Consider the following 25,146-nt stretch of genomic DNA (forward strand, 5'->3'; position numbering starts at 1 on the left):
AGAGAGGGGATATTGAAATCTCCAACTATAATTGTGTACTTATGTGTCCCTCTTTCCTATTCTCCTTAATATATTTGGAAGTTCTATTATCAGATACATAAATTTTTAAGTTATGTCTTTTCTATTAGTTGACATTTCTATCACAATGGAATAACCTCATTTATCCCTGGTAATATCTTCGCTTTGAAATTGACTTTGTCCTATAGTAAATATAGCCACTCAAGGTTTCATTTCATTAGTGTTAGCAAAGCATAATTTCTTCCATATTTTTAACCTACTTATATCTTTGTATTGAAGATGAATCTTATAGACAGCATATAGTTGGCTTTTGCTTTTTTATCCAGTATGACAACTCTATCTTTTAATTAGGTGATTGCACCATTTATAGTTAATGTAATTATTTATAGGATTACATTTAAAGCTACTGTCTACTCTTTTCTATGTATCCCATCTGTTCTTTGTTTCTTTTTCTTTTTCTTTTTCTTCCTGCTCTTGGGTTGATTTAGTACGTTTTATTATTTTTTGGTGGGGGGATAAATAGTTACAACTCAGGTTTTGTTATTTTAGTAGCTGTTTAATGGTTTGTAGTGTTCATGTTTAACTTATCACAGTCTATCTTCAAATGATATGATATGATTTCATGAATAGTATAAGAACCTTATAATAAATAGTGTACTTCCATTGTTCCCCTCCTGACCTTTGTGCTGTTGTTTTCATACATTTTACTTTTAGCACACCATATTATTTTTTTTGTTTAAATAGTCAATTATCTTTTTTTATTTTTTTATTTTTGAGAGAGACAGAGTGCAAGTGGGGGAGGGGCAGAGAGAGAGGGAGACACAGAATCTGAAGCAGACTCCAGGCTCTGAACTGTAGACACAGAGCCTGATGTGGGGCCTGAAATCACAGACTATGAGATCATGACCTGAGCTGAAGTCAGATGCTTAACTGACTGAGCCACCCGGGTGCCCCTCAATTATCTCTTTTATTGAAGTATATATAGATCATGTAATATTAAATTAGTTTCAGGTGTACAACACAGTGATCTTTTATATACATTATGAAATGCTCACAACACAGTGATCCATTATATACATTATGAAATGCTCACCACAATAAGTATATTACAGTATTATTGACTATATTCCCTATGCTGTACTTTTCATCTGGTGACTTATTTATTTTATAACTGCAAGTTTGTACCTCTTAACCCTTTTCACTCATTTTGTCCATATCCCCAGTTTGTTCTCCATATTTACAAGTGTTTTCTCTTTTTTGTTGTTGTTTATTCATTCATTTGGTTTTTTGTTTATTTTTTGTTTATTTTTTACCTTGTTTTATTTTTATTTTTTAAAATTTACATCCAAATTAGTTAGCATATAGTGCAACAATGATTTCAGGAGTAGATTCCTTAGTGACCCTTACCCATTTAGCCCATCCCCCCTCCCACAACCCCTCCAGTAACCCAGTTTGTTTTCCATATTTATGAGTCTCTTCTGTTTTGTCCCCCTCCCTGTTTTTAGATTATTTTTGTTTCCCTTCCCTATGTTCATCTGTTTTGTCTCTGAAAGTCCTCATATGAGTGAAGTGATGTGATTTTTGTCTTTCACTGACTAATTTCACTTAGCATAATACCCTCCAGTTCCATCCATGTAGTTGCAAACGGCAAGATTTCATTCTTTTTGATTGCCAAGTAATACTCCATTGTATATATATACCACATCTTTCATCCATTCATCCATCAATGGACATTTGGGCTCTTTCCATACTTTGGCTATTGTTGATAGCGCTGCTATAAACATTGGGTGCATGTGCCCCTTCAAATCAGCATTTTTGTATCCTTTGGTTAAATGCCTAGTAGTACAATTGCTAGGTTGTAGGGTAGTTCTATTTTTAACTTTTTAAAAACCTCCATACTGTTTTCCAGAGTGGCTACAGCAGTTTGCATTCCCACCAGCAGTGCAGAAGGGTTCCCCTTTCTCCACATCTGTTGTTTCCTGAGTTATTAATTTTAGCCATTCTGACACATGTGAAGTGGTATATCATTGTGATTTTGATTTGTATTTCCTTGATGATGAGTGCTATTGAGCATCTTTTCATGTGTCTGTTAGCCTTCTGGATGTCTTCTTTGAAAAACTATCTATTCATGTCTTCTGCCCTTTTCTTAACTGGATTATGTATTTGATTTTTTTGGGTGTTGAGTCCTTTATATATTTTGGATACTAGCCCTTTATCAGATTATGTCATTTGCAAATATGTTCTCCCATTTCATCAGTTGCCTTTTAATTTTGTTGATTGTTTCCTTTGCTGTACAGCTTTTTATCTTTTTTTAACGGATGTTTATTTTTGAGAGAGAGAGCACAAGAGTGGGGTAGGGGCAGAGAGTGAGGGAGACAGAGGATCTGAGTAGGCTCCGCACTGTCAACAGAGAGTCAATGCGGAGCTCGAACTCACAAACCGCGAGATTATGACCTGAGCTGAAGTCAGAAGCTTAACCGACTGAGACACCCAGGTGCCCCAGAAGGTTTTTATCTTGATGAGGTCCCAATAATTCATTTAAAAAAATGTTTGTTTGTTTGTTTGTTTATGTTTATTTTTGAGAGAGAGAGACAGAGTGCAAGCAGGGGAGGGGCAGAGAGAGAGAGGGAGACACAGCATCTGAAACAGGCTCCAGGCTCCAAGCTGTCAGCACAGAGCCTGACACGGGGCTCAAACTCACGAACTGTAAGATCATGATCTGAGCCAAGTCAGATACTTAACCAACTGAGCCACCCAGGTGCCCCTATTAATTAATTAATTAATTCAGAACATGGACACACACATACATGTATGCATGGGGGGGAGCAGAGAGAGAGGGAGAGAGAGAATCTCAAGTGGAGAGAGAATCCTGATGCGGGGTTCAATCCACGACCCTGAGATCACGACCTGAGCCAACACCAAGAGTCAGGCATTCAACCCGCTAAGCCACCCAGGCACTCCTCAGTAGTTCATTTGTACTTCTGTTTCCCTTGCCTCTGGAGACATGTCTAGTAAGAAGTTGCTTTAGCTGAGATCAAAGAGGTTTCTGCCTGTGTTCTCCTCTAGGATTTGGATGGTTTCCTGTCTCACATTTAGATCTTTCATCCATTTTGAATTTATTTTTGTGTATGGTGTAAAAAAGTGGTTTAGTTTCATTCTTCTGCATGTTACGGTCCAGTTTTCCCAACACCATTTATTGCGAAGACTATCTTTTTTCCATTGGATATTCTGCTTTATCGAAGATTAGCTGACCATATATTTGTGGCTCCATTTCTCGGTTCTCTATTCTATTCTATTGATCTATGTGTCTGTTTTTGTGCAGTACCATACTGTCTTGATGAGTACAGCTTTGTAATACAGTTTGAAGTCCAGAATCAAGATGCCTCCAGCTTTGTTTGTTTTACCCCAACATTATAATTCGGGTTCTTTTCTTGTTCCATCCAAATTTTAGAATTGTTTGTTCTAGCTCTGTGAAAAATACTGGTGTTTGATAGGGATTGAATTGAATGTGTAGTTTGCTTTGAGTAGTATAGACATTTTAACAATATTTGTTCTTCCAATCCTTGAGCATGGGATGTTTTTCCATTTCTTTCTGTCTTCTTCAATTTATTTTCATAAGCGTTCTATTGTTTTCAGCATACAGATCTTTTACCTCTGATTAGGTTTATTCCTAGGTATCTTATGGGTTTTGGTGTATTTTTTTTTAAATTTTTTAGAGACAGAGTGTAGAAGTTGGGGAGAGAGTGAGAGGAGAGAGAGAGAGAGAGAGAGAGAGAGAGAGAGAGAGAGAGAGTCTTAAGAGAATCTTAATCTAATCCATGCTGAGCGTGGAGCCTGACACAGGGCTCGATCTCACGACCCTGAGATCCTGAGCCGAAATCAAGAGTAGGATGCTTCATTGACTTAGCCCATCCAGGCACCCCTTGTTTGTTTGTTTTTTTCTGAGATTCTACATATAAGTGAAATCATATAGTGAAATGATATACATACATATAGTGAAGTGAAATCATAACCTATATAGTTACCAGTTCTAATGTTCTTCATTCCTTTGTGTGGATCCACATTTCCGTCTGCTATCCTTTTCCTTCTGCTTAAAAATACTTTCTTTAGGGGCACCTGGGTGGCTCAGTCAGTTAAGCATCCAACTCTTGATTGTGGCTCAGGTCATAGTCTCACAGTTTGTGAGCTCAAGTCCCGCGTTGGGCTTTGCTTGGGATTCTCTGTCTCCTCAGTGCTCTTTCCCCCTTGCACACGCATACTGCACGTGCCCTCTCTCTCTGTCTCTCAAATAAACATTTAAAAAAATACTTCCTTTGGCATTTCTATAGTGTAAGCCTGCTAATGATGAATTCTTCCAGCTCTTGTATGTCTCAGATAGTCTTTATCTTGCTTTTATTTTTGAAAGCTTTGGGTATAGAATTCTAGCTTGATAGCTATTTGGTCCCCCTCTCCTTTTCACTGCTTGAAAGATGCTGCCCCACCGAGTTCTGGCTTACATTATTTCCAACAAGAAATATGTTGTCATTGTTATATCTTTGTTGCTCTGTATGTCGTGTGTGGTTTTGTTCCTTTGGCTGCTTTTAAGATTTGCTCTTTATCGCTGGCTTTGACCAGTTCGATTATGATGTGCCGTGGTGTAGTTTTATCCGTGTTTAATGGATTAAACTAAACATGTAGTTTAATCCATGCTGTGCTCAGAGTTCATTGACCTTCCTGGATTTGTGAGTTTATAGGGTTTACTTATTTGGAAATGTGGGGGCTATTATTTTTTCAAATTTTTTTTATATCTCCTCTCCTTCGTGGACTCTAAGTATACATATATTAGGCCACTTGAAGTTGTTGCACAATTCATTGAGTTAAGTAGAGGCATGGGGTTTTTTCCACATGTGAAATACTGTTATAATAACTTTTTTAAATGTCCTTGTCTGCTAATTGTAGCATTTGTGTAGATTATGGATTAGTTTTTGATTGATTGCTTTAAAAAAAAAATTTAACATTTATTTATTTTTAAGACACAGAGAGTGATCAGGGAAGGGGTAGAGAGAGAGGAAGATAAATCTGAAGCAGGTTCCAGACTCCGAGCTCTCAGCACAGAGCCTGATGTGGGGCTCAAACCCATGAACCACGAGATTATGACCTGAGCCAAAGCTGATTGCTTTTTATCCTCAGTATGGGCCATATTTCAGATTTATTCAAACTCTTAGAAGTCTACCCTCTTTCTGTGTGCTCTCCACCCAAAGTGAGACTTTGGCTTGGAAGCAGTTACCTGTGTATTAAACTACCGATCCGTGTCACCCAGTTCTAATCTCTATCTCATTCTAAGGATACCATACCCCATACCATCCTTACCTTTCTGTTGGGCACCTCTGTCCTTCTATCTGGGTATTTATAATATTCAAGAGCAGCAGTTGGCCAACTGGTCCCTACCCAACCATCCAGGCCATGTGCCTCAAGAATTCCTTTTTGCACAGCCCTGTGATGACTTTGGCCCGCCTCTTCTACCTACTCAAGTAACTCCTTTACCACTAATTTAATTCTCTGTGTTTCCATTTATAGGATATTACCTAGCCGTATGGCCTGCTGTCTCTGCCAATTTAAAAATACTATTGACGTTGTCTGTAAGACAGTCAAGCTACATTGTGACAGTGCATGTCTGACAAATGGCACACGTTGTGGTAAGTCCTAATTGCCTGATGATAAATTTGTAAATTTTTATTTTATTTGTGGTTTAACTTTTATTTTTAATCAACAATGATAATTTTTTTTAATATTTATTCATTCTTGAGAGAGAGAGCCTTCACGTGCGTGAGCTGGGAGGGGGCAGAGAGTGAGTGAGGGGGACAGAGAATCCGAAGCAGGCTCTACACTGACAGCAGCAAGCCCCATGCGGGGCTGAACTGTGATATCATGACCTGAGCCAAAGTCGGATGCTTAACTGACTGGGCCACCCAGGCACCCTAACAATGGTAAATTTTTAAACTAATGATGTCATTGCATTATTTTTACTCATTCGGAGTTCAGATCCCTAAATTTCTAAGAACTATTCCTTTGTTAAAAGTCAGATTCTCAGTTACATTATTAAGTCAACTACCCCAAAATGAAAACCTGTTCACATAGTGCATCACAGTTTATAAGCTGATTTTACGTGCGTTAGGTCTCAGGTGCCCTTTGTCTTATAGGACAGGTGGAGATACCTTTTTGTTTATTTTGTTGTTTTTAACAAGTGTGTAAGAGTACCAGTGATGCTGATTTCTGAAAAAGTTTTATTTGGAGCCTCTGTGTTTCTGTTCCCTAACCAGAAGCTGCTACCCAACCGTTCTAACGGATGAGAGGGCTCTTCTATTCTTGGGCTGTCCAACTCTTGTTCTGAATCTTAAGCTTTTCTATCCCAAACACAGGTGCTTTTAGGTATTTTTCTGTTCTTAGGTTTTATTGGCACTAACTTGGTGACTTCCAAAATGTGCTTTTGCACCTGGATAGCTTGAATATGGGTCCCTGTCAATGGTCTAGGGCACAGCATAAATTACACTTTGCTACTTCTTTTTTTTTTTTTTCAACGTTTTTTATTTATTTTTGGGACAGAGAGAGACAGAGCATGAACAGGGGAGGGGCAGAGAGAGAGGGAGACACAGAATCGGAAACAGGCTCCAGGCTCTGAGCCATCAGCCCAGAGCCCGACGCGGGGCTCGAACTCACGGACCGCGAGATCGTGACCTGGCTGAAGTCGGACGCTTAACCGACTGCGCCACCCAGGCGCCCCACACTTTGCTACTTCTATAAGCAGTGTTGCTTATTTTCCAAAACAATGTTTTGCCAATTATCTTACTCCCTTCTCCCTTAGAGGTGGGCAGAATAGGCATTTTTTTTTTTTTTAATCTCCTTTGACAGGCGAGGAAAAATGAGATCAGAGGTGCCTTAGCCTAGCACTCAAGTCTCCTCTCCCGTTTTGGGCGCTCCGCCAGCCCGCTGCTCCTCCTCTCTCGTGACCTTTATAACCTCCTCCTCTGACTCTCACCAGCACCGCTAAAAATACGTTTAATTCTTCTGGAAAACCCCAGCTGCACAGTGCTGTTCAGTGTACACAAGCTGTACGCTTGACCTTCATGTAGTTGGAAGCTCTGGATGGTTCTCTCAGTAAAGCTAGAAATCTGGAAATGAAAGGAAATGAAAGCAAAGTAGGCATTTGACCAAAGTTTCTTTATCCCTTCTGCATTTTAAAACCTCAAGTATCATTCCGTTGATTTTTTTGAACGCCCCACAGTGGCATCTCTCTCATACCTGGAAAATCTCTTAACCTATACCCCACATCTCTGCCCAAGTTTAAGCAAAGAACCAGGGTGGACTTAGCGGGTCTCGTTTTTAGTTTTTTCTCTCTAGAGCTTATGTTACGGGAGGTGCGATATAGGGGAGCAGGGACCAAACAAAGGAATTGGTGGGTGGGCGGAGAGGGCGTGTCCAGATGAGGACCTGCTAGTGACGGGTGTTGTCCCGTGCCTATGTGATGGTAGCAAGAACTCAAGCCCACTGAAGACATAGAAGGAGAAAGACTCGTGCTCCCTCTGCCCCCGAAGCAGGACAGGGTGGGGTATGTGAATGCCAGGAGTCGCACTAGAGCTGCACACAGTTTAGCCGAGTATCTTCCAGCCTTGGCTTTTCTTGAGGCCTGGGCAATCGGCCCTTAGGGACCAATGGAATAACTCTAAATATAGTTATTCACACTATGGAATGTTCTGAGGAAATAGCTACTTTTTCAAAAAGCATCTTTTTCTCCTTTCGTTGTTGCCAATCGTAGGTCCAAGTTTGAGTTCGTCTCCTCTCTAAATGGCGCTCAAGTATTTGCCGATTCTTAATTTGCTTGACTGGGATGTATGACTGTGCATTGACAAAGAGCTGTGCTATCAGTCGTTCATTATCAAAACTCATCTCTTCTTCTTCTTCGACAGATCAGGAAGTATACCTAAGGAATGCAGAAGGATCATTCATGAAGGTATTGAAAGCTCGAAAGAAGAGTGCCAGCACGGAGCTGACTATTGAGCCAGAGAAGGCATCCTCAGACATAGATCGTGTCAGTTTGTCAGCCTTTATGAATGAGCAGCTAGACTTCAATGACAAAAGTGATGTCATCAGTGCACTGAATTACATATCGCCTTATTTCTCGGAGGGCAATCTAGAAGACGTAGAATCGACGCTGTTACCGTTCATTAAATTTCTGTTTTCAAATGTGCAAGAGGGAGACAAGCCCGTGGGTCACTCGATGAACGACACAGGGGACCCTTCTCTTAAACCTGGATCCAACAACTCAACTTACAAGAATAAACTGAGAAAACTCTACTTTCTGGAAAATTTGTTAGATGCAGAAATTCAGGAAAAAATTGATGAGGTGAAAAAGAAAGAAAAAACAGCCATGCTTATACATTCCAGCCTTTTAGGTCCCAAGTTTAAACGTCAAATCTTTCCAAAGAAATTGGAAACTGCCCAACCGCAGGAGAAGAGCCTAGACAAGGTTGAGAGTGTGGGGAAAAAGTTCCTGAGAGTGAACAAGGTCATCAAGGGCCCAAAGGGCATACGGAAAAGGCACTTAAAAGAACTGAGACGTCAGAACATCCAGAGGAAACAGAACGCCCAGCCATCTGTGGAGAACATGGCCAAAGAAACAAGACTCAGGAGACCATCCCCAGGGGAGCTTCACGTGGTGCACAGGCCCAGCAAATTAGTGGGAAGCTCCTTCAATACAGAGCCTTCATTCATAGATGAGCACAAGGCAGCGGTCTCTTCTTTCATGAAGCAATACATTTTGGACAGGCCTTCTGCCACCCCCGCTCCCAAGGAGAGAAGCCTCAGGAGACCATCCCCAGGGGAGCTTCACGTGGCGCACAGGCCCAGCAAATTAGTGGGAAGCTCCTTCAATACAGAGCCTTCGTTCATAGAGGAGCACAAGGCAGCGGTCTCTTCTTTCGTGAAGCAATACATTTTGGACAGGCCTTCTGCCACCCCCGCTCCCAAGGAGAGAAGCCTCAGGAGAGCATCCCCAGCGGAGCTTCACGTGGCGCACAGGCCCAGCAAATTAGTGGGAAGCTCCTTCAACACAGAGCCTTCGTTCATAGATGAGCACAAGGCAGTGGTCTCTTCTTTCCTGAAGCAATACTCTTTGGGCAGGCCTTCTGCCACCCCCGCTCCAAAATCCCCACCTGACGTGAAAAAAAAATCAAAAGACTTCATGTACAGCATTTTTCTTTTAGAAGATGCAAATGCTAGAGTTAGAAATATGAAGGCTTTTGGGCCAGCCTCACACCCCAGAAAAACACACCGCTTTCATAAAAGTCGCTCCAATGTGGTCCACAGAACACCCAAGGCCAAACTGAATCGAAAGTCCAGAAAGGAAAGTTCACTCAGTAATAGACAGCTGCTTGCAAAGAGGCCTCCATCCTCTGCAGTCAGGAGCCTCATAAATTCCCCTTCACGAGAGGATTTTTCATCTCCGGGAGAACTGAGTCCTCAGAAAAATCCTTTTCCAGAATTATTTGCTCCTTCAGGAACTTACAGAGAAAACACTACTGTGGAGAACACTACTGCCCAAAATGTTTCTGAAGAAAATATTTCTACAGGAAACACTACTGTGCCAGAACAAACCCTCCCTGAATTCACAAACCGTAAGAATCTTTCCACTGCTAATTCTACTGTTACTGCAGACAACTCTACGCCGACCGTTAAACAAACCAATGATACACAATGGGAATACCACAATGCGGGCACTGGCTTGCCCCCAAAAGCCACAGGCTTCACTGTGTCAAAGCTCTCGTCCTCAGGTGATCTGTTTGAAATTCAGTTAAACCAGCAGCTACAGTCCCTCATCCCCAACAATGACGTGAGAAGCCTCATTTCTCATGTTATCCGGACTTTGAAAATGGACTGCTCCGAGACCCACATGCAGCTGGCCTGTGCCAAGCTCATCTCCAGAACAGGCCTCCTGATGAAGCTTCTCAGCGAGCAGCAAGAAGTAAAGGTGTCCAAGGCAGAGTGGGATACGGACCAATGGGAAAATGAGAACTATATCAGTGAGAGCACAGAAGTCCAGAGTGAACAGAGAGGGCAGGAGTCAAGGGAGGTGAGGATAAATCCCAAAATGTGGGGTCTCGACATTTAGGTGGTTTAGGACATGGACCCAAGCACAAGGACCAGGGGCTCCTAGTCCGGGTCTTGTCTTGGCCACATAATTTTGGCTAAGGCAGTGATCTGCCACTTTGCTCATTTAGGAAACAGTGCCGCTGTTCCCAGAGTAGACAAAAAGAGGACCTAACATACAAGATACATAAATTCTTGAAGAAAATGCTAATGATTAAGATTACATATCACATTAGATTTGGTATATTCCTTAAGAACCTATAAGCGATTCATCGGAAAGAATGGGGTTTTAGAGTCGTTAAAGAATAGTTAACTTTCATCCTATCTCTGTTTTCTAAAAACATTGTTCTTTCCCTTTTTTTAGCTCACAAAAGAAGTTCCAGGCTATGGCTATAACAACAAACTCATCTTGGCAATATCTGTGACTGTAGTAGTGATGATTTTGATCATAGTTTTCTGTCTCATTGAGGTAAGGACAACAATTAATTCAGATTCCCAGACTATATTCCTTCTTTATAATAGATTCAGAACCCACAAACTGAAAATCAAAGCCACTTTCCCACCTATCACGACCTGATATCCCTCTTCAGTCTGGAGGAAGGAGATAGGCTTTGTCCTTTCATTGCAAAGTATATTCCAGGGATTTTAAAAGGAACCCCACTGCCGGGAGACATCTGTGGATTGTAACCAAGATAACAAGCCATTAGCTTGTTCTGAGACATTAGGTCTAAGAAGGCCACAGTTGACACGATAGTAAAATTTCTTCAACTCAAAAAAATTATGTCGATTCGATGCACTCACCAGTCATCCTCCTCCTACCACTGATTTCTTTCCTCGTTGGCTAAAATGATGAGAGAGAAATAGTCTTCACCTTCATGGAGCTATCAGTCATCTCGGAAGAAAGGGCATGGCTTAGAGATAAAAGTGTCATCTTGTTGATTAATTAGATGTACCTACAGCTCTCTCCTCCACTTCGCAAGGCATTGTGTAGACAGGTTCAGTTAAAACCCTGCAGCTAAAATCCTGCATCAGGCTACTCAAAGCTTGTCATAATTACAGTTGCCTATTCCTGGAGCTTGCCTGTTTACCTTTTATTCAATTATGTATGAATTGAATATATATTCAATATATTTATTCAAATATACATATGCTTATTATATATATATGTATATATATATATATATATATATATATATATATATATATATATATATATATATATATTGCCATCTGTCATGGCAACCCTCCATTTCAGCCAAAGCAGCCCCCCACCATCCCGTAGTCAGACCATGCCCATTCCTACTTTTGTTGGTGACTTTGCCCACTTGAAATTCCTTTATTTCACTCTGCTGGTGGAAGTCCCATGAGCCTTCAAAAGCCAACTCGAGTTCATCTTTCTTCACAAAGCCTTCCCCGAATACTGTAATACTCCTGGACCTAGTCCTTCTGTGAGATTGTCACCATTTCTTAGGGTCTACAGTGACGCATTCCCCTCCCCTGATAACAAAAATATGCTAAACAGTTTGTTAAAAGGCAGCTCCTCAAGAGAGAAATATCAAGGTCATGGATCAGAGCAGAGATATGTAAGGCTTCCTGGTCTCTCAGACTCGAGTAAAACCTGACTGGATGTATTAACTGCTAAGGAGAAACATGTCTGTCTTCTGGAGGGTTGGTCAGTAGTAAAGGCATAGAAATGGTGGGAAGAGACCAACATGGGCAGTGCCCACCTAGCCTTGCCTAAGAGTAGAGATGGCACCTCAGGCAGCAGATGAGAGTCAGGCCCACCAGCCGGGCTGTGCCCGCGGGGCAGATGGATGGATCTAGCTACCTCAGTCCTTTCCATTAAACACTGGATTCAGCTAATTACTTTTCTTCCACTTCTCTTCTCACCAAATAGCCTTCTGATTATACTTCAGCGTGCCACAGAGGCCTGTCTCCACAGGAGGTAATGCCCAATCATGTAGACACAGATGCCCTATCTATGGAACGGATGTTTTCCTTATTGTCAAGTCTTGACCTGACATTCTGATTTTGATCAATCCTGTGACATTGGTGAGGTGATATTGCCTCCATGTAGAAAGAAGTGCGTTCTCTCTTGATGAGATCAGAGTCTGATTTCTCAGCCTAAGAGCCTAGGAACTAGCGTGGGGTCAGCTTACCATGACCTCTGGGAAGAGAAATCATTGGCCATTGTCCAGTCAGTACTCTGCATCTTGAGGTGGCCTGCAGCCTTTTGCTTTTGGGGAAGTTCTATAAACTCCTATTGCTGTTTTAAATTCCTATGTGGTTTAACCTTGTGTGTATATTTTTTTATGTGGTTTCATTATTTCCTCTCCCTACTTAGATGATACACTTTTTGAGGTCAGAGACCATGCAGTTTTTTTCCTGTAGTGGACAATAATGATGTTCAAAGGAAGAGATGAGGCATTGTGTCAATTTCACAAGGAGGAATAATGCAACCTAATATTTATGTGAAGTAGCCTACAGAGTCCAGCAATAGACAGATCCGTGGGTGACTAGGACTTTTGAAATGTTACCTTTTAGAGGCGCCTGGGTGGCTCAGTTGGTTAAGCGTCCTACTTTGGCTCAGGTCATAATTTCATGGTTCAGGAGTTCGAGCCCTGTGTTGGGCTCTGTGCTGACAGCTCAGAACCTGGAGCCTGCTCTGGATTCTGTGTGTGTCTCTCTCTCTCTTTGCCCCTCTCTCACTCTTACTCTCTCTCTCTGTCACTCTCAAAAATAAATAAACATTGAAATGTTACCTTTTAGTATTCAAATCAGTGGACGAAAATAAATAAATGGTAGTAGAACAACTGCTTAATTATTTGGGAGGAAAATAACAACAGATCCCTATTTCTCACCTTAAAAAAACATATTTCAGTCAATGTAAAAAAAGAGAAACAAGAACCCGCCCAAGTATTAGAAGAAAATAGAATCAATACTTTTATGATCTTGTGGTGAGAAAAAGCTTTGTGACCTGATACCACATGCAGAAACATTTGATAGATTTGATCGTCTTGTCTGATTTATGCTTGGAATAAACCAGACATCTGATTTAATCCCCACAGTCCTGTGAGGATGATATCACCATCCTTCTTTCATACATAGAAGGGGATCAGCTTAAGGCCCCTGTGGCAAAACCCAAAGCAGAACCCAGCTGTGCCTGCAGTCAGCCTGTCTCCTATCCCACGGTTCCGTCTCCTTCACGATAAAAACACTGACAAATATTTGAAACATTGAAATTCAGTGAAAGCCCTTGAAAGGATGAATATATCTCATATGAAGAGAGTTTTATAAATCAACAGGAAGAGGACAAACAATCCAGGGGATCAAGGGGGCAAGGACTACGATGAACAGGAGGGTGTGGACAGTCCGTCACCATATCTACCTCATGGCTTATGGGACATGGGTCTTGTTAACAAGGCCTTTTCGCCTCATGGTATAAAAACAGTCTCTGATATTTTCTTCTGTACTCTTATAATATTTGTTGTGATTTATTTATTTTTAATCTGTATGGAATCTGTGTGGTGTTTTGGTACGGTCGAGGTAGGGGATCTAACTTTTTTCCCTTACGTAAAGATCCAGTTACTTTAAAATCTTTTATTGAATGGTTCATTCTTTCTTCATGGATCTAAAATACTATTTTTATCTGGACTCTATTCTATCAATCTGGTTTTCTTTTCCTGTATCAGTATCACGCTACATACTTAACTGCAGTTGCTCCGTAAGAACGTATTTTAATGTCTGCTCTGTGATCTTCTTTTTCATACAGTTTGTAGCTATGCTTGCACATTTTCTCTACCAAATGTCAGCTGGCCAGTTTTTGTTTAAAAAACTGTCTTGGGATTTGAATGGGATTGCCTTGACTTTGTAGGTTAATTTGAAGGGAACTGACATCTTTACACTATTCTGGGAAAATAGTGTCTCACATCATGTATTCCTTTCTTCTTAATGTCCTTCAGAAGAGCTTTAGTGTTTTCATCTCATAGGTCTTACCCATTCTTTGCTAAGTTTATTCCTAGGTACTTTATGCCTTTTTATTGATCATTGTAAATGGGATAATTCTTCCGTTTTTTGATTAATTATTTATGGAACATAGGAAAGTCATTGAGGTTTACATGTTGATCTCTTGATTTTATATCTAGCCATCTTACTGAATTCTCATATTTCTTCCAATAAAATTTTAGTTGATTCTCTTGGGCCTTTCAGTTTGTCTGTAATTTCGTATGCAAATACGTCTTAGTTCTTCCTTTCCACGACTCCATTTTTTCCCAGTGCATCAGTTAGGACCTCCTCAACACCAATGAATAGAAGCAGTGATAACACACATCCTACTCTTGTCCTTGACTTTAAAACAGTGCTGCTGTTTAGGTTTCTGGTAGACACTTTTCTTTTCCTCCTCCCAAGAATTTTTATTAGGAATTATCTGTCGAATGTTATCTGAGACAGTCAGTAAAACGTATTACCAGCTGCACACAAGTTAGGTGTTATTGAAGAGTCAAAGGACTATTAAACAAATTCCTGTCCTAGGAAAAGTTATCATCTCACTGGGTAGAGAAGACCTAAAATGCAAAGGAATGAATAAAGATTTGGAGGGAGTGGTTATTGTGATGGGTAACTGTGATCATGTTTTCTTCCAAAACAGATTTGTTATCATAGAGCAGCAGCCAAGGAAGGTAAAGAAGGAAGCTCAAGGTAAATATTAGTCTGGCAATCGTTACAGTAGAATTTTAGAACTAGATTTTCAAACTCATCTATTTCAATCCCCTTGTTTTACAGCCAGGAAATCACCAAAGGCAGAAAGAATACATATTTGGCCTAATGCTTTACCTGGATCCAGCAAAGTTAGCTGCCCAGCCAAACCCGAGTTAGAATGGGACTGGCACAGAGCACCTGCTCACTAGACCTTTAAAGAAAGATCGTGGGGGGACGGGGGTGGAAATGTTCAGACCCGTTGCTGCTGGCGGTGGGCATCGGGCCTGGCCACAGACCTTCTCAGAGGCTCTGGAGAAGGGATAGGGAGGGCCAAAAGTCGTGGGGTGAAGGGGCTAGTCTTCAAGCATGATGGAAGGTGGAATACATGAGTCCGTCTATAGAGGGAGGGGGAAACTTCCTTCTTCCTCCTTCTGGTTTTCGAGGCCCCGCTCTCCATTCCCTTTATCCAGACCCAATAGAATTTGAACTGGGAGAGACCTTAGATAATCATTTATCTCTTCCTTTTATAATAATGAGATGGAGAAGGAGAAAAGGAAGATGTCTTGCCGGACGGTTGTATCACTAGTACCACTAGAACCAGAAAGAAGATGGTTCCTTTCCAGTTGGGCACGTCTCTGACTACACTGTTCTTGGGCTGTGAACTGCATTTTATGTCACAACTCAGTGCACACATACCGTATAGACATAAGTCCCTTCTAAAACAAACTTACCATACACTCTGATTCTTTCTGTTCTGTTTTTTTTAAGTTTATTATTTATTTGGTGGGGGGGTGGTGGAGCAGAGAGAGAGAGAGAGAGAATCCCAAGCAGGTTCTACACTATCAGCACAGAGCCAGACACAGGGCTCAATGTCACAATCTGTGAGATCATCACTTGAGGCAAAATCAAGACTTGGGCTGCTCACCTGACTGAGCCACCCAGGTACCCCCTATTCCGTTTGTATGCAAAAAGAGTATTTTGTGTTTTAGCGCTAGCCGTGTGTTTTAAGGTGATTTCACGACCCACTCCCTCATCTGCCTGCAGTGTGACAGTCAGTGAGCTAGATAACTGCTGGTTGGACTCAGGCATTCACTCGGTGCGATTCATCTCGTAAGGTAAAGCAGCTAGGAAAATGGAAACACCTCCCCACCCGCCAGCAAATGATGCCTGGGAGGCTAAGCCTGGCGGGGACGGATGTAAAATGCTTCTGGAGAGAGTTAGGTGCTTCTGCCGTGTGGTCACCCAGTTTGTTGACTGCACAAGGGCACTTGGCCAAGGGCCAGAAGGGGAGCAGGGTGAAAATCCTGCCTATACTTCATGTCAAGTTACATACAAAGGTCTCCCAGGGACACTGTGGGGCCATTATGGACAGACACAGGACAATTCTGAGAGCCCAGCATGTATGGAATTATTTCTGAGATCCCAGGTCTGTGTTGATTTTGCTTGCTAATAAGACTGGAGAAATACATTGTGAGAGGCATGGAAAATGGTACGAATCACTAATTGTCTGTGTGTGTGTTTCCTTCAAGGGGCTTCTTTGGATCTCTGCTGTGTAAGAGCTGTTCAAAGGAAAGTGACAGTCAGGTAAATCTGAGGAGGATAAAGTACCGTGGCTGGAGAAGGCAGGGGAAACGGACCTAACATTGTCCTTTCTGTTTTCTAGGAGGGCTTTTTCTGTAGAAGGCGGCCACTTTGGCTTAGGGACTTGTACAGACCTCTCAATGCCACACGCAAGAAAAACATGGCACAGAAGCTATACGACAAGGATTATTCTTATAAGGATGAGGTTTTCCATATGGAACTAGGGTACGTGATTGGGGAAGATTTTCTCTAAAATGGGGAAATTATGAAGAGTCGAATTGTTCCTTTCGAGAGTCAAAGCCTTGGCATTCTTCTCCTTTTCCCAGGGAGGCTGGCAAAGCCACAGCAGAGAAGGCCACAGATTCCACTACTGAAGAGCTGGGTGACGAGAGTGAGACACTATGTGAGGTTGTCACAGAGTGAACGCCGTCCTGCCTCAGGCCACCTACAAAGTTTACTTTCCGATACTCGCTTCTCAGCATTGCTTATAAAATACTTTTTCTTCTCATATTGAAATGTATAAATCCATAACCAATTCTAGCCACGTGGTAAGGAACTAAAACGTAAACAGTTCAGAATTTATCTACAGACAACAGGGGCCACGGGCGAGAGAAGCAGGACTGAAGCCAGAGTCCCTCGTGGTAGCCAGGATTTCCGCAAGACACAAATGGGCAAAGTAGGGTGAATGGGGCGTCTTTCCCTCATTTCCCTGATACAGTCAGTCTCTGGAAACCGGACAACGTATCTTTAAGGGGCTTAGACTATTAAGTTCATTCACAGCTTATTCTGGTGCTCTCTCCCCTGGCTCACCAAATACCAGTTACTCACAACGCGCTTGACCCCCTGCCTGTAGAGGATCATCTCTTTCTGGCCCCTCCGTGAGGTCTTTGGGGTTGCCAGAGTATTTGGATCGCTGAGCCTACCTCCACTGTCGGGCTGAGGCCTGTCTGTCTTCCCAAGAGCTCAAACTCAGACACAAAATGTGTAGCGGGAAGCAGGGTGTTCCTCAACCTTACAAGCTAGTAGACAATTCCCATTGGGTTTTTGTGTTTGTTTTCTTTAAAAAAAAAAAGTCCCCACCCTCAGAGAGCTAGCAGGGAGATGCTGGAGGGTTAGAGTAAAGAATGTGTGAGAGCAGTAATCACCCAGGACTGCCCTGCTCAGGCCTTTATTTCAGAAAACTTATTGGTGGGGGCACTTCCTGTTCACCTGTACCACACTAGCCTCTGCTGACCCCACTGAGGGTCGGATGCGTGCGGCTGGGCTCTCTCCAGTTCAGCCCAGCACCGCACCTACCACTGCTTTCCTACCCAGCTCGGATCAGGGCTGCACGATTCCAAGAGATAATGCAGCACAACGTGCAGAAGCCGCAAACATCCCTCCACTTCTGCAGAGGAGGGCGTTAACCAGTCACATTTGGGATGTTGGGAGGAGTCGGGGTGCCTGGGTGGCTCCGTCCGTTGAGCATCCGACTTTGGCTCAGGTCATGACCTCATGGTGTGGGAGTTTGAGCCCTGCATTGGGCTCTCTGCTGTCAGCACAGAGCCCACTTCAGATCCTCCGTCTCCCTTTCTCTCTGTCCCTCCCCCCAGCTCACACACTGTCTCTCAAAAATAGATAAACATTAAAAATAATGAAGTCATCTATACTTTCTGAGTAAATGAATGACAGATTTTAGAAAAAGGACGTCAGAGTCAAAATACAGTAGTGAATAAAAGAAATCCTGAATGAACAAGGTTTGATCATCTCTTTTCTTAATGTCTGTTTATTTTGAAAGAGAGCAAGGGGGGAGGGGCAGAGAGAGAGGGAGAGAAAGAGCCCCAAGCGGGCTCCGTGCTCAGTGTGGAACCCGATGCGAGGGACTCGATCTTACGACCGTGAGATCACAGCCTGAGCTGAAATCAAGAGTCGGATGCTTAACCGACTGAGCCACCCAGGCGCCCCTGACAATCTCTTTACATGCCCCCAAATAAATGCTGGTGGCTTAGCAATAGGTGATGGAATATGGCACCAACCGCTGGCCACCAACAGAGTCCCCCGAGGGGACAGTAGGACTGGGGCACAGCCCAGCAGATTTGGCAGGGTTGGTAGGAACGGTTCCAAGCGGAGTGATTGGCCCATCAGTGCCTCTTCGGCTCTATTAGTTTGCTGCTGCTGGGCAAGGACACCTGTTCTCCGGGTGCCTGCTCCCGTTCCCCCAGCGTTTTAGTGAGAATGGCCCCCAAGTGTCTGTCTCGGTGTGGTGACTTCAGTGAGCCAACAAATAACTGTGTTGAAAGCACAAGACTAGAGAGTAACAGTAATCGGAAGCAGCGGCAGCAGCTAGTTCACTATTTGCTTACTTGGTGTCAAGGCCTGGGTTGGGCGTGTTGCAGTCTTAATTTCGCCCAACAGTCCGTGAAAACATACTTTATTATCCCCATCTGGCAGATAAGGGGACAGGGCTTAAAGGATGTAGGTAACCTGTTCAGGTGCCCAAAGCCGCAAATCCAAAACTGCCAGGTAGGGGTTTAATCCAGGCCTGTTAACTCCAAAGCCTGCTGACGGTTATACTGCCCTGCTGCAGGGTGCAGGGGTACAGAGACGTCTAAGCCATGGTTACCATCAAAGAATCAATAATTAGAACGATGAGGATGGTGGCAGCTACTGTTTGTTGAGCACCTGCTTTGAGCCAGGCGCAGTACCAGGCCCTGTAGTCACTCTTAGGTCACAAGGGCAGAAACTCCTCATGCCAGCCCAAACTCCTTAATGAGCTGGGTGGAGCGGGGGCTGGTGGTGACTTTTTGAATAAGAGAGGTGGACACAGAGACAGAGCTGACGAGAAACCAAGAAGACCCATCTGTGCATAGTTGGGCTTCCCAAAGTGTGGGCCGGGATTCCAGGCAACTCCATTCTCCTGTTTTGGAATATTTCCATTAGCGCAAATGTGGTTCATAGAGTGAAGCTTAGAAAATGTTGTTTCTATAACACTACCTCAAATTTGCACAATACTTATTAGTCTCAAATGCTACCCTGCCATATTTCTTTTAATTTTTTTTTTTAATTTTTTTTTTCAACGTTTATTTATTTTTGGGACAGAGAGAGACAGAGCATGAACGGGGGAGGGGCAGAGAGAGGGAGACACAGAATCGGAAACAGGCTCCAGGCTCTGAGCCATCAGCCCAGAGCCCGACGCGGGGCTCGAACTCACGGACCGCGAGATCGTGACCTGGCTGAAGTCGGACGCCCAACCGACTGCGCCACCCAGGCGCCCCTCTTTTAATTTTTTTAATGTTTATTTTTGAGAGAGAGAGAGAGCGTGCGGGCAGAGAGAGAGGGAGACACAGAATGTGAAGCAGGCTCCAGGCTCTGAGCTGTCAGCACAGAGCCCGACGCGGGGCTCGAACCCATGAACCACGAGATTATGACCCTCTCTGCCACTCCTCCACTCGCACTCTATGTCTCTGTCTCTTGCTCTCTCCAAAATAAACATTTAAAAAAATTTTTTTAAAACAACAATAAGCATTTATTCCTCAAAAAACATCTTTTTTAATGTTTATTTTGAAGAGAGAACAAGAGAGAGAGTACAAGCAGGGGAGGGGCAGAGAGGGAGACATAGGATCTGAAGCAGGCTCCAGGCTCTGAGCTGTCAGCACAGAGCCCAATGCGGGGCCCGAAGCCATGAATGGTGAGACCATGACCTGAGCCAAAGTCAGACGCTCAACCAACTGAGCCACCCAGGCTCCCCATTCCTCAAAAGTTTTGAGTCAAAATTTCGGGAATAGCTTGGGCACTTCTGCCTCTGGGTCTTTGGTGAGATTCTCAAGATACCACAGGGCTGCAGTCATCTGAAGGCTTGACTGAGTCGGAAGGGTCCACTTCCAAGGTGGTTCACTCACTTAACATGGCTGTCAAGGGGGTTGGAGGGAGGCCTCAGATCCTTGCCATATGAGCCTGCCCACATGCTGTTTGACTGAATGTCCTCACAGCATGATGGCTGGGTACCTCCAGAGTGAGTGAGCTGAGAAAGAGAGACAGAAATGACAGAAGGTAGCCTTCCTATGACCTCACCTCAGACGGCACAGAGCAGCATTTAGCAGTGACTTAGTCACTAAATCCAGTTCCCATTCAAGGGGTGGGAATTTAGACCCCACCTTTTAAAGAGAGGAGTCGGGGTGCCTGGGTGGCTCAGTTGGTTAAGCGTCTGGCTTCAACTCAGGTCACCATCTCGCGGTCCATGAGTTCGAGCCCTGCGTCAGGCTCTGGGCTGATGGCTCAGAGCCTGGAGCCTGCTTCGGATTCTGTGTCGCCCTCTCTCTCTGCCCCTCCCCCATTCATGTTCTGTCTCTGTCTCAAAAATAAATAAACGTTAAAAAAAAAATAAAAATAAAGAGAGAAGAGTCAAAGAATTTGTGAACATATTTTATTTTTTATTTTTTTCCAGCACTCATTCAGTAGATCTTTTTTTTTTTCAATATATGAAATTTATTGTCAAATTGGTTTCCATACAACACCCAGTGCTCATCCCAAAAGGTGCCCTCCTCGATACCCATCACCCACCCTCCCCTCCCTCCCATTCCTCTTCTGCTCCTGGTCACCCCCTATGTGGCCATCTTTCCATCATTCATCTTTCGAAGCCAAGTTCAAACAGCAGCCCTCCCCGAGAAGCCCCTCCCAACATTCTATATTCCTTCCACAATTATTAACTGAGCACTTACTATGTACCGGGAACTGTTTTAGGGGCTGGGGACAGAGACATCAACAAAGCCCCTTCCTTCACAGTGTTCGCATTCTAGGGGGAGAGGCGAGTCCCAAACACACACACAAACATATGAAGCACTTCCTGGTGGTGATAAATGTTATGCAGCAGAATAAAGCCAGGGGAGTGAGAGGTAACCTTGTCCTTGAAGGGGAAGTCAAGGAATACCTCTCTGAGGCGGTGACATTGAGCAGCACTGAATGAGGCAAAGGACCGGGTCACCCAAATGTCCGGGGAAGAGCATTCCAGGCAGAGGGAGCAGGCAGTGCAAAGGCTTCGTCCTCCTCCATGGTGGGGCTAGCTTCCTTCTGCCCAGATTTTGCACACACCTGTCTTGTGCTGTCCTTCTCGTTTTATCTTGTCTTACGGTCCTTTAAGGTGTGCGTCTTCATTCTTGTACTATAGGCCCTCTGAAGGCACCAGCTGCCTTTGACCCAGCTAAATGTCCCTCACTGGGTTTTGCACGGGTCACGGCACACAGCAGGCGATCATCAAGTGCAGGAGACGCGGATGGACAGCGGGATGATGAGCGGTTGTACTGAGGGCCAGGTGGATGGACCGAAGGGCGAGGGGAGAAGCTAATGGGTGCTTCCAGCCAGCTTGCCCCATCTAGCCTCTTAGGCCTTGTTCCTTTCTTCTGCTTCCCCATCTCCCTTTCTCCTCCGTATCCTTTGTCCCTCAGTTCAGAGCCCTCTAAAAACTTCTTCTCCCTGTTCTAAGGGCTGTGCCTGGCTTTTGTGGAGAGCAACTGCAACCTATCAAAGGTAAATGAAAATGCAGACGGCAGCTTCGACTATGGCATCTTCCAGATCAACAGCCACTACTGGCGCAGTGACTACAAGAGTCACTCGGAAAACATGTGCCACGAGGACTGCAAAGGTCTGGCCGGGGTCTCAGGGTGGGAGAGGTGAGAGGATGAGTGGGGTCTACTCTCAGGACTTCTCTTCCCACTCCAAGCCTGGGAATGCACCCAGAGGGATGGCCCGAGGAGTCCAGGAATGCCTTTGCTGAGCAGAGGATTAGACTAGTGGCTACGATGCCCCTCCGGTTAGGAGATTCTCCGGGGTGCAGGCTCCAGAAAGGCTCTGCACACCCAGTAGCAGAGGACAGCAGCGGCCAAACTTTATCGAGAGTGTGTTCTATACTAAGCACTTCCCATGCCAGCTTCTCACGCGGTGGAAACTATTATGATCCCCGCTTCACAGACGAGCAAACTGAGGCTCATAGAACCAGTGCTGAATGCCAGACTGGTGGCCCTGAAGGCTCAGCTCTAACCATCAAGTGCTGACTTTGTTTGGTTAAAGGCCTGGTTGATTGGAGGCCAAGGACAAACTCCCCACCTCAGAGCCACTCCTGGAGGCTCCACAGGTCCATGACTTTGCCCCTTACTCCCTCTTTGGTACTCTGATCGACATCCCTGCACTCTTCACCTGAAGAGCCTCTCTCATTAGGCAAGGTTTACCTTGGCCTCTGTGCTGCCTGTTTTGACATTTCCTTTCCCTAGAAACCCTCAAACGTGGCGTGAACCAGCATGTACCCTAGCTAGGATGTGTGGTAGTAAACATACATTTACTCCTGCCCCTCCTGCCCCCACCCCTAGCCACTCTTGACCTCTAGCAGCCATTGTAGGGATATCTCAGTGGGCCTCTGGGAGGGAGCCCTTGCCTAATCTGGAAGGACTCAGCCCCTGGGGGGCAGGGAGAGCCAGTGTCTGCCTCAGTCTCTGGGACTGTCCTCTGTGTTCTCACGGGTATTCTCTGTCTCCCCTTCAGAACTGCTGAGCCCCGATCTTCTCTCAACCATCAACTGTGTGAAAAAGATTGTGTCTGGACCAGGGGGAATGAAGAACTGGTGAGGAGGTCACTGTGGGACTAAGTTAGCAGGCAGAGCCCCAAGAAGGATGTAGTGACAGGAGGGGACAGGAGGCAAGGACTCGACCCCTTCTAACCATCTAGAAAAACGTGGGAGAGCGGCGGGGCTCGGAAATGGGACTTATAAGACTTGGGATCTGGGTCTTTCTCTGATGTTGTATTAAAACCGTTTTGGACACAGTAGCAAAGCAACTTGAGTTAGCTGAGCGAGATGGCTTCGGAGGGGACAAGGTGTCTCACCGAGCTTACCCAAGGGGTCTCTTCTCGGGAAGAGAACGGAGGCGGAGCTGGGAACTGTCAGTGTGGCTTTCCTGACAAGTTTCTGCCTCCTCGTGTATTTCCTTCACTACTTTCTTTGTAGAGCAGTATATTCTGCTCCACATTCCAGAGGACAGATCGTGGCTGCCCCCAAGCTAACGGGCTAATGTTCTGAGCAGTCAGGGAGGCTGGCTAGTCTGAGCCCCGGAGTCCAAGGGGCTGGGATAGAGAATCTGATTGGCTCAGCTTGGACCCATCATCCCCGAGTGGTTCAATGAGCTGTAAGTGTGGGAGCAGTTAAGCAGTACCATCATGCTGGCCACGGGTGGGGGATGGGGCTGGCCCTCTCCATAATTCGCAGCAACATTTTCTATAAAAGGTGCGTAGCTCCTCAGCTGAGCAAATACCCCCAAAGCTGTCAGCTTCCCAATGGTAGACAGTGCAATGGTTGCTTCACTTTTCTGAGCTTCAGATTGGAGATAGATGATAGATAGATAGATAGATAGATAGATAGATAAGTTGCCTCTACAGGTGCCTGTGAGGATGGAGGGGGTTAAGTGCCTTGTCTACTCTAGGAACACCATGCGGAAGAGACGCTGACGGCTATTAGGGATGACCCTCTCTGGAGGGAGAGTCGATAGTTGCCCCTGAGATTGACGGATTGGTTATGTATGTACGTATGTATGTATGTATGTATGTATCTTTCTGTGTGTTTAGTGACTCTCAGCCTTGTAAAATGGTGCGCTCCCCCTTCGGGGCCAGAGGAGGATTTGAAAACATGGGAGCATACTGGACGGGGGGAGGAGCCAAACACCACAGAGAAGAGAAATTTAAAGGAAGGCTCAGAGGGGCCACAGGGGGACAGACCAGAGAGCGAACAATGAAGGGGGTTCTGTGCATTGCCGTGCTGTGCTGTGCTGTGCGTTCACTAAGTGCTGGGTCATGGATGTGGAGAAGGAGCTACTAAGTAGGAAGCAAGAACCCAGCCTTCTTCTCTCCACAGGGTGGCATGGAGGTTGCACTGTGCGGGCAGGCCACTCTCCTACTGGATGACGGGGTGTCACAAGGAATGAGACAGGCGTGGAGCCATTCCAGCGTTCCTCTTCTCGCCTGGGGATCCTTCATGCCTTCTTCCTCTTGCCTCCACTTCACGTTATTTTCTTTCCTTCCCATGTTCAAAAAGGACTGACCAGAGCCCCAGGAATAAATGGTTTTCTAGGGCTTTCTCCTTGTACCCATCCAGGCCCAGGCCCCTGGTTCCTGACTGTCATTCGCAAACCAAGAGAGGACCACAGTGAAGAAGTTGTTATATCTGGGGAATTGTTAAAGCATTCCTTGTGCAAAGAATGTGTTGATTTATTCATTTTTAATTCCAGATATCTTCGAGTACCTAGTATGGCAGGAGGGTGGTAGGTACTAGAAGAAGCAAGGTAAATCATAACTATTGTTCTTGAGGTGTTCACCATCTGCCTGGAGAGGCAGAGACATACACGAATACTGGCTACAGCGAATGAGTGGATACATACAATGAATACATGGTGCTGATGTGGAGTTGAACCTGCAAAATGACAACGCAAAGACAGAAAAGGGGCAGTTGGAGGAATGTTCTACCCATGGCTACAATCGGAACTGCCTGAATAAACTGTCCCACCTGGGCCACTGCTGTCCCTACTTCTGAGCCTTAACTACTTCAGCTCTGAAGTGAGAGATTTGACATTTGAGTGGTTCCCAGACTTTTGGATTTCACAGACCTTTCTCAAAGGTTACTTTGTTTGGCCTCACAAAGGAAACACTATGGGACAAGGGTTTCTGAGGAGGCAGAGGCCTCCGGGTGCTGCCAGACCTCTGTGGCGTCTGCCTTTC

At 44.5% G+C, this 25,146-nt stretch overlaps 1 protein-coding gene across 1 annotated transcript; it reads left to right on the plus strand.

Moving 5' to 3' along the window:
• Positions 1-5,503: 5,503 nt before the first annotated feature.
• Positions 5,504-24,954, plus strand: LOC147571614 (leucine-rich repeat-containing protein 37A2-like; the record flags this gene model as incomplete). The annotated part of the gene is made up of 11 exons (XM_086696198.1): positions 5,504-5,693; positions 7,962-10,123; positions 10,505-10,609; positions 14,786-14,835; positions 16,365-16,419; positions 16,502-16,641; positions 16,743-16,824; positions 21,875-22,061; positions 22,927-23,005; positions 23,859-23,956; positions 24,287-24,954. Coding segments are annotated over 8 exons (2,832 nt in total), but the record flags the coding sequence as incomplete, so codon positions are not given.
• Between the last annotated feature and the right edge of the window lie 192 nt (positions 24,955-25,146).

Source organism: Puma concolor, unplaced genomic scaffold (genome assembly GCF_028749965.1).
Source record: "Puma concolor isolate L17-30 unplaced genomic scaffold, mPumCon1.1.hap2 unalloc_scaffold_143, whole genome shotgun sequence".
Taxonomy (NCBI): domain Eukaryota; kingdom Metazoa; phylum Chordata; class Mammalia; order Carnivora; family Felidae; genus Puma; species Puma concolor.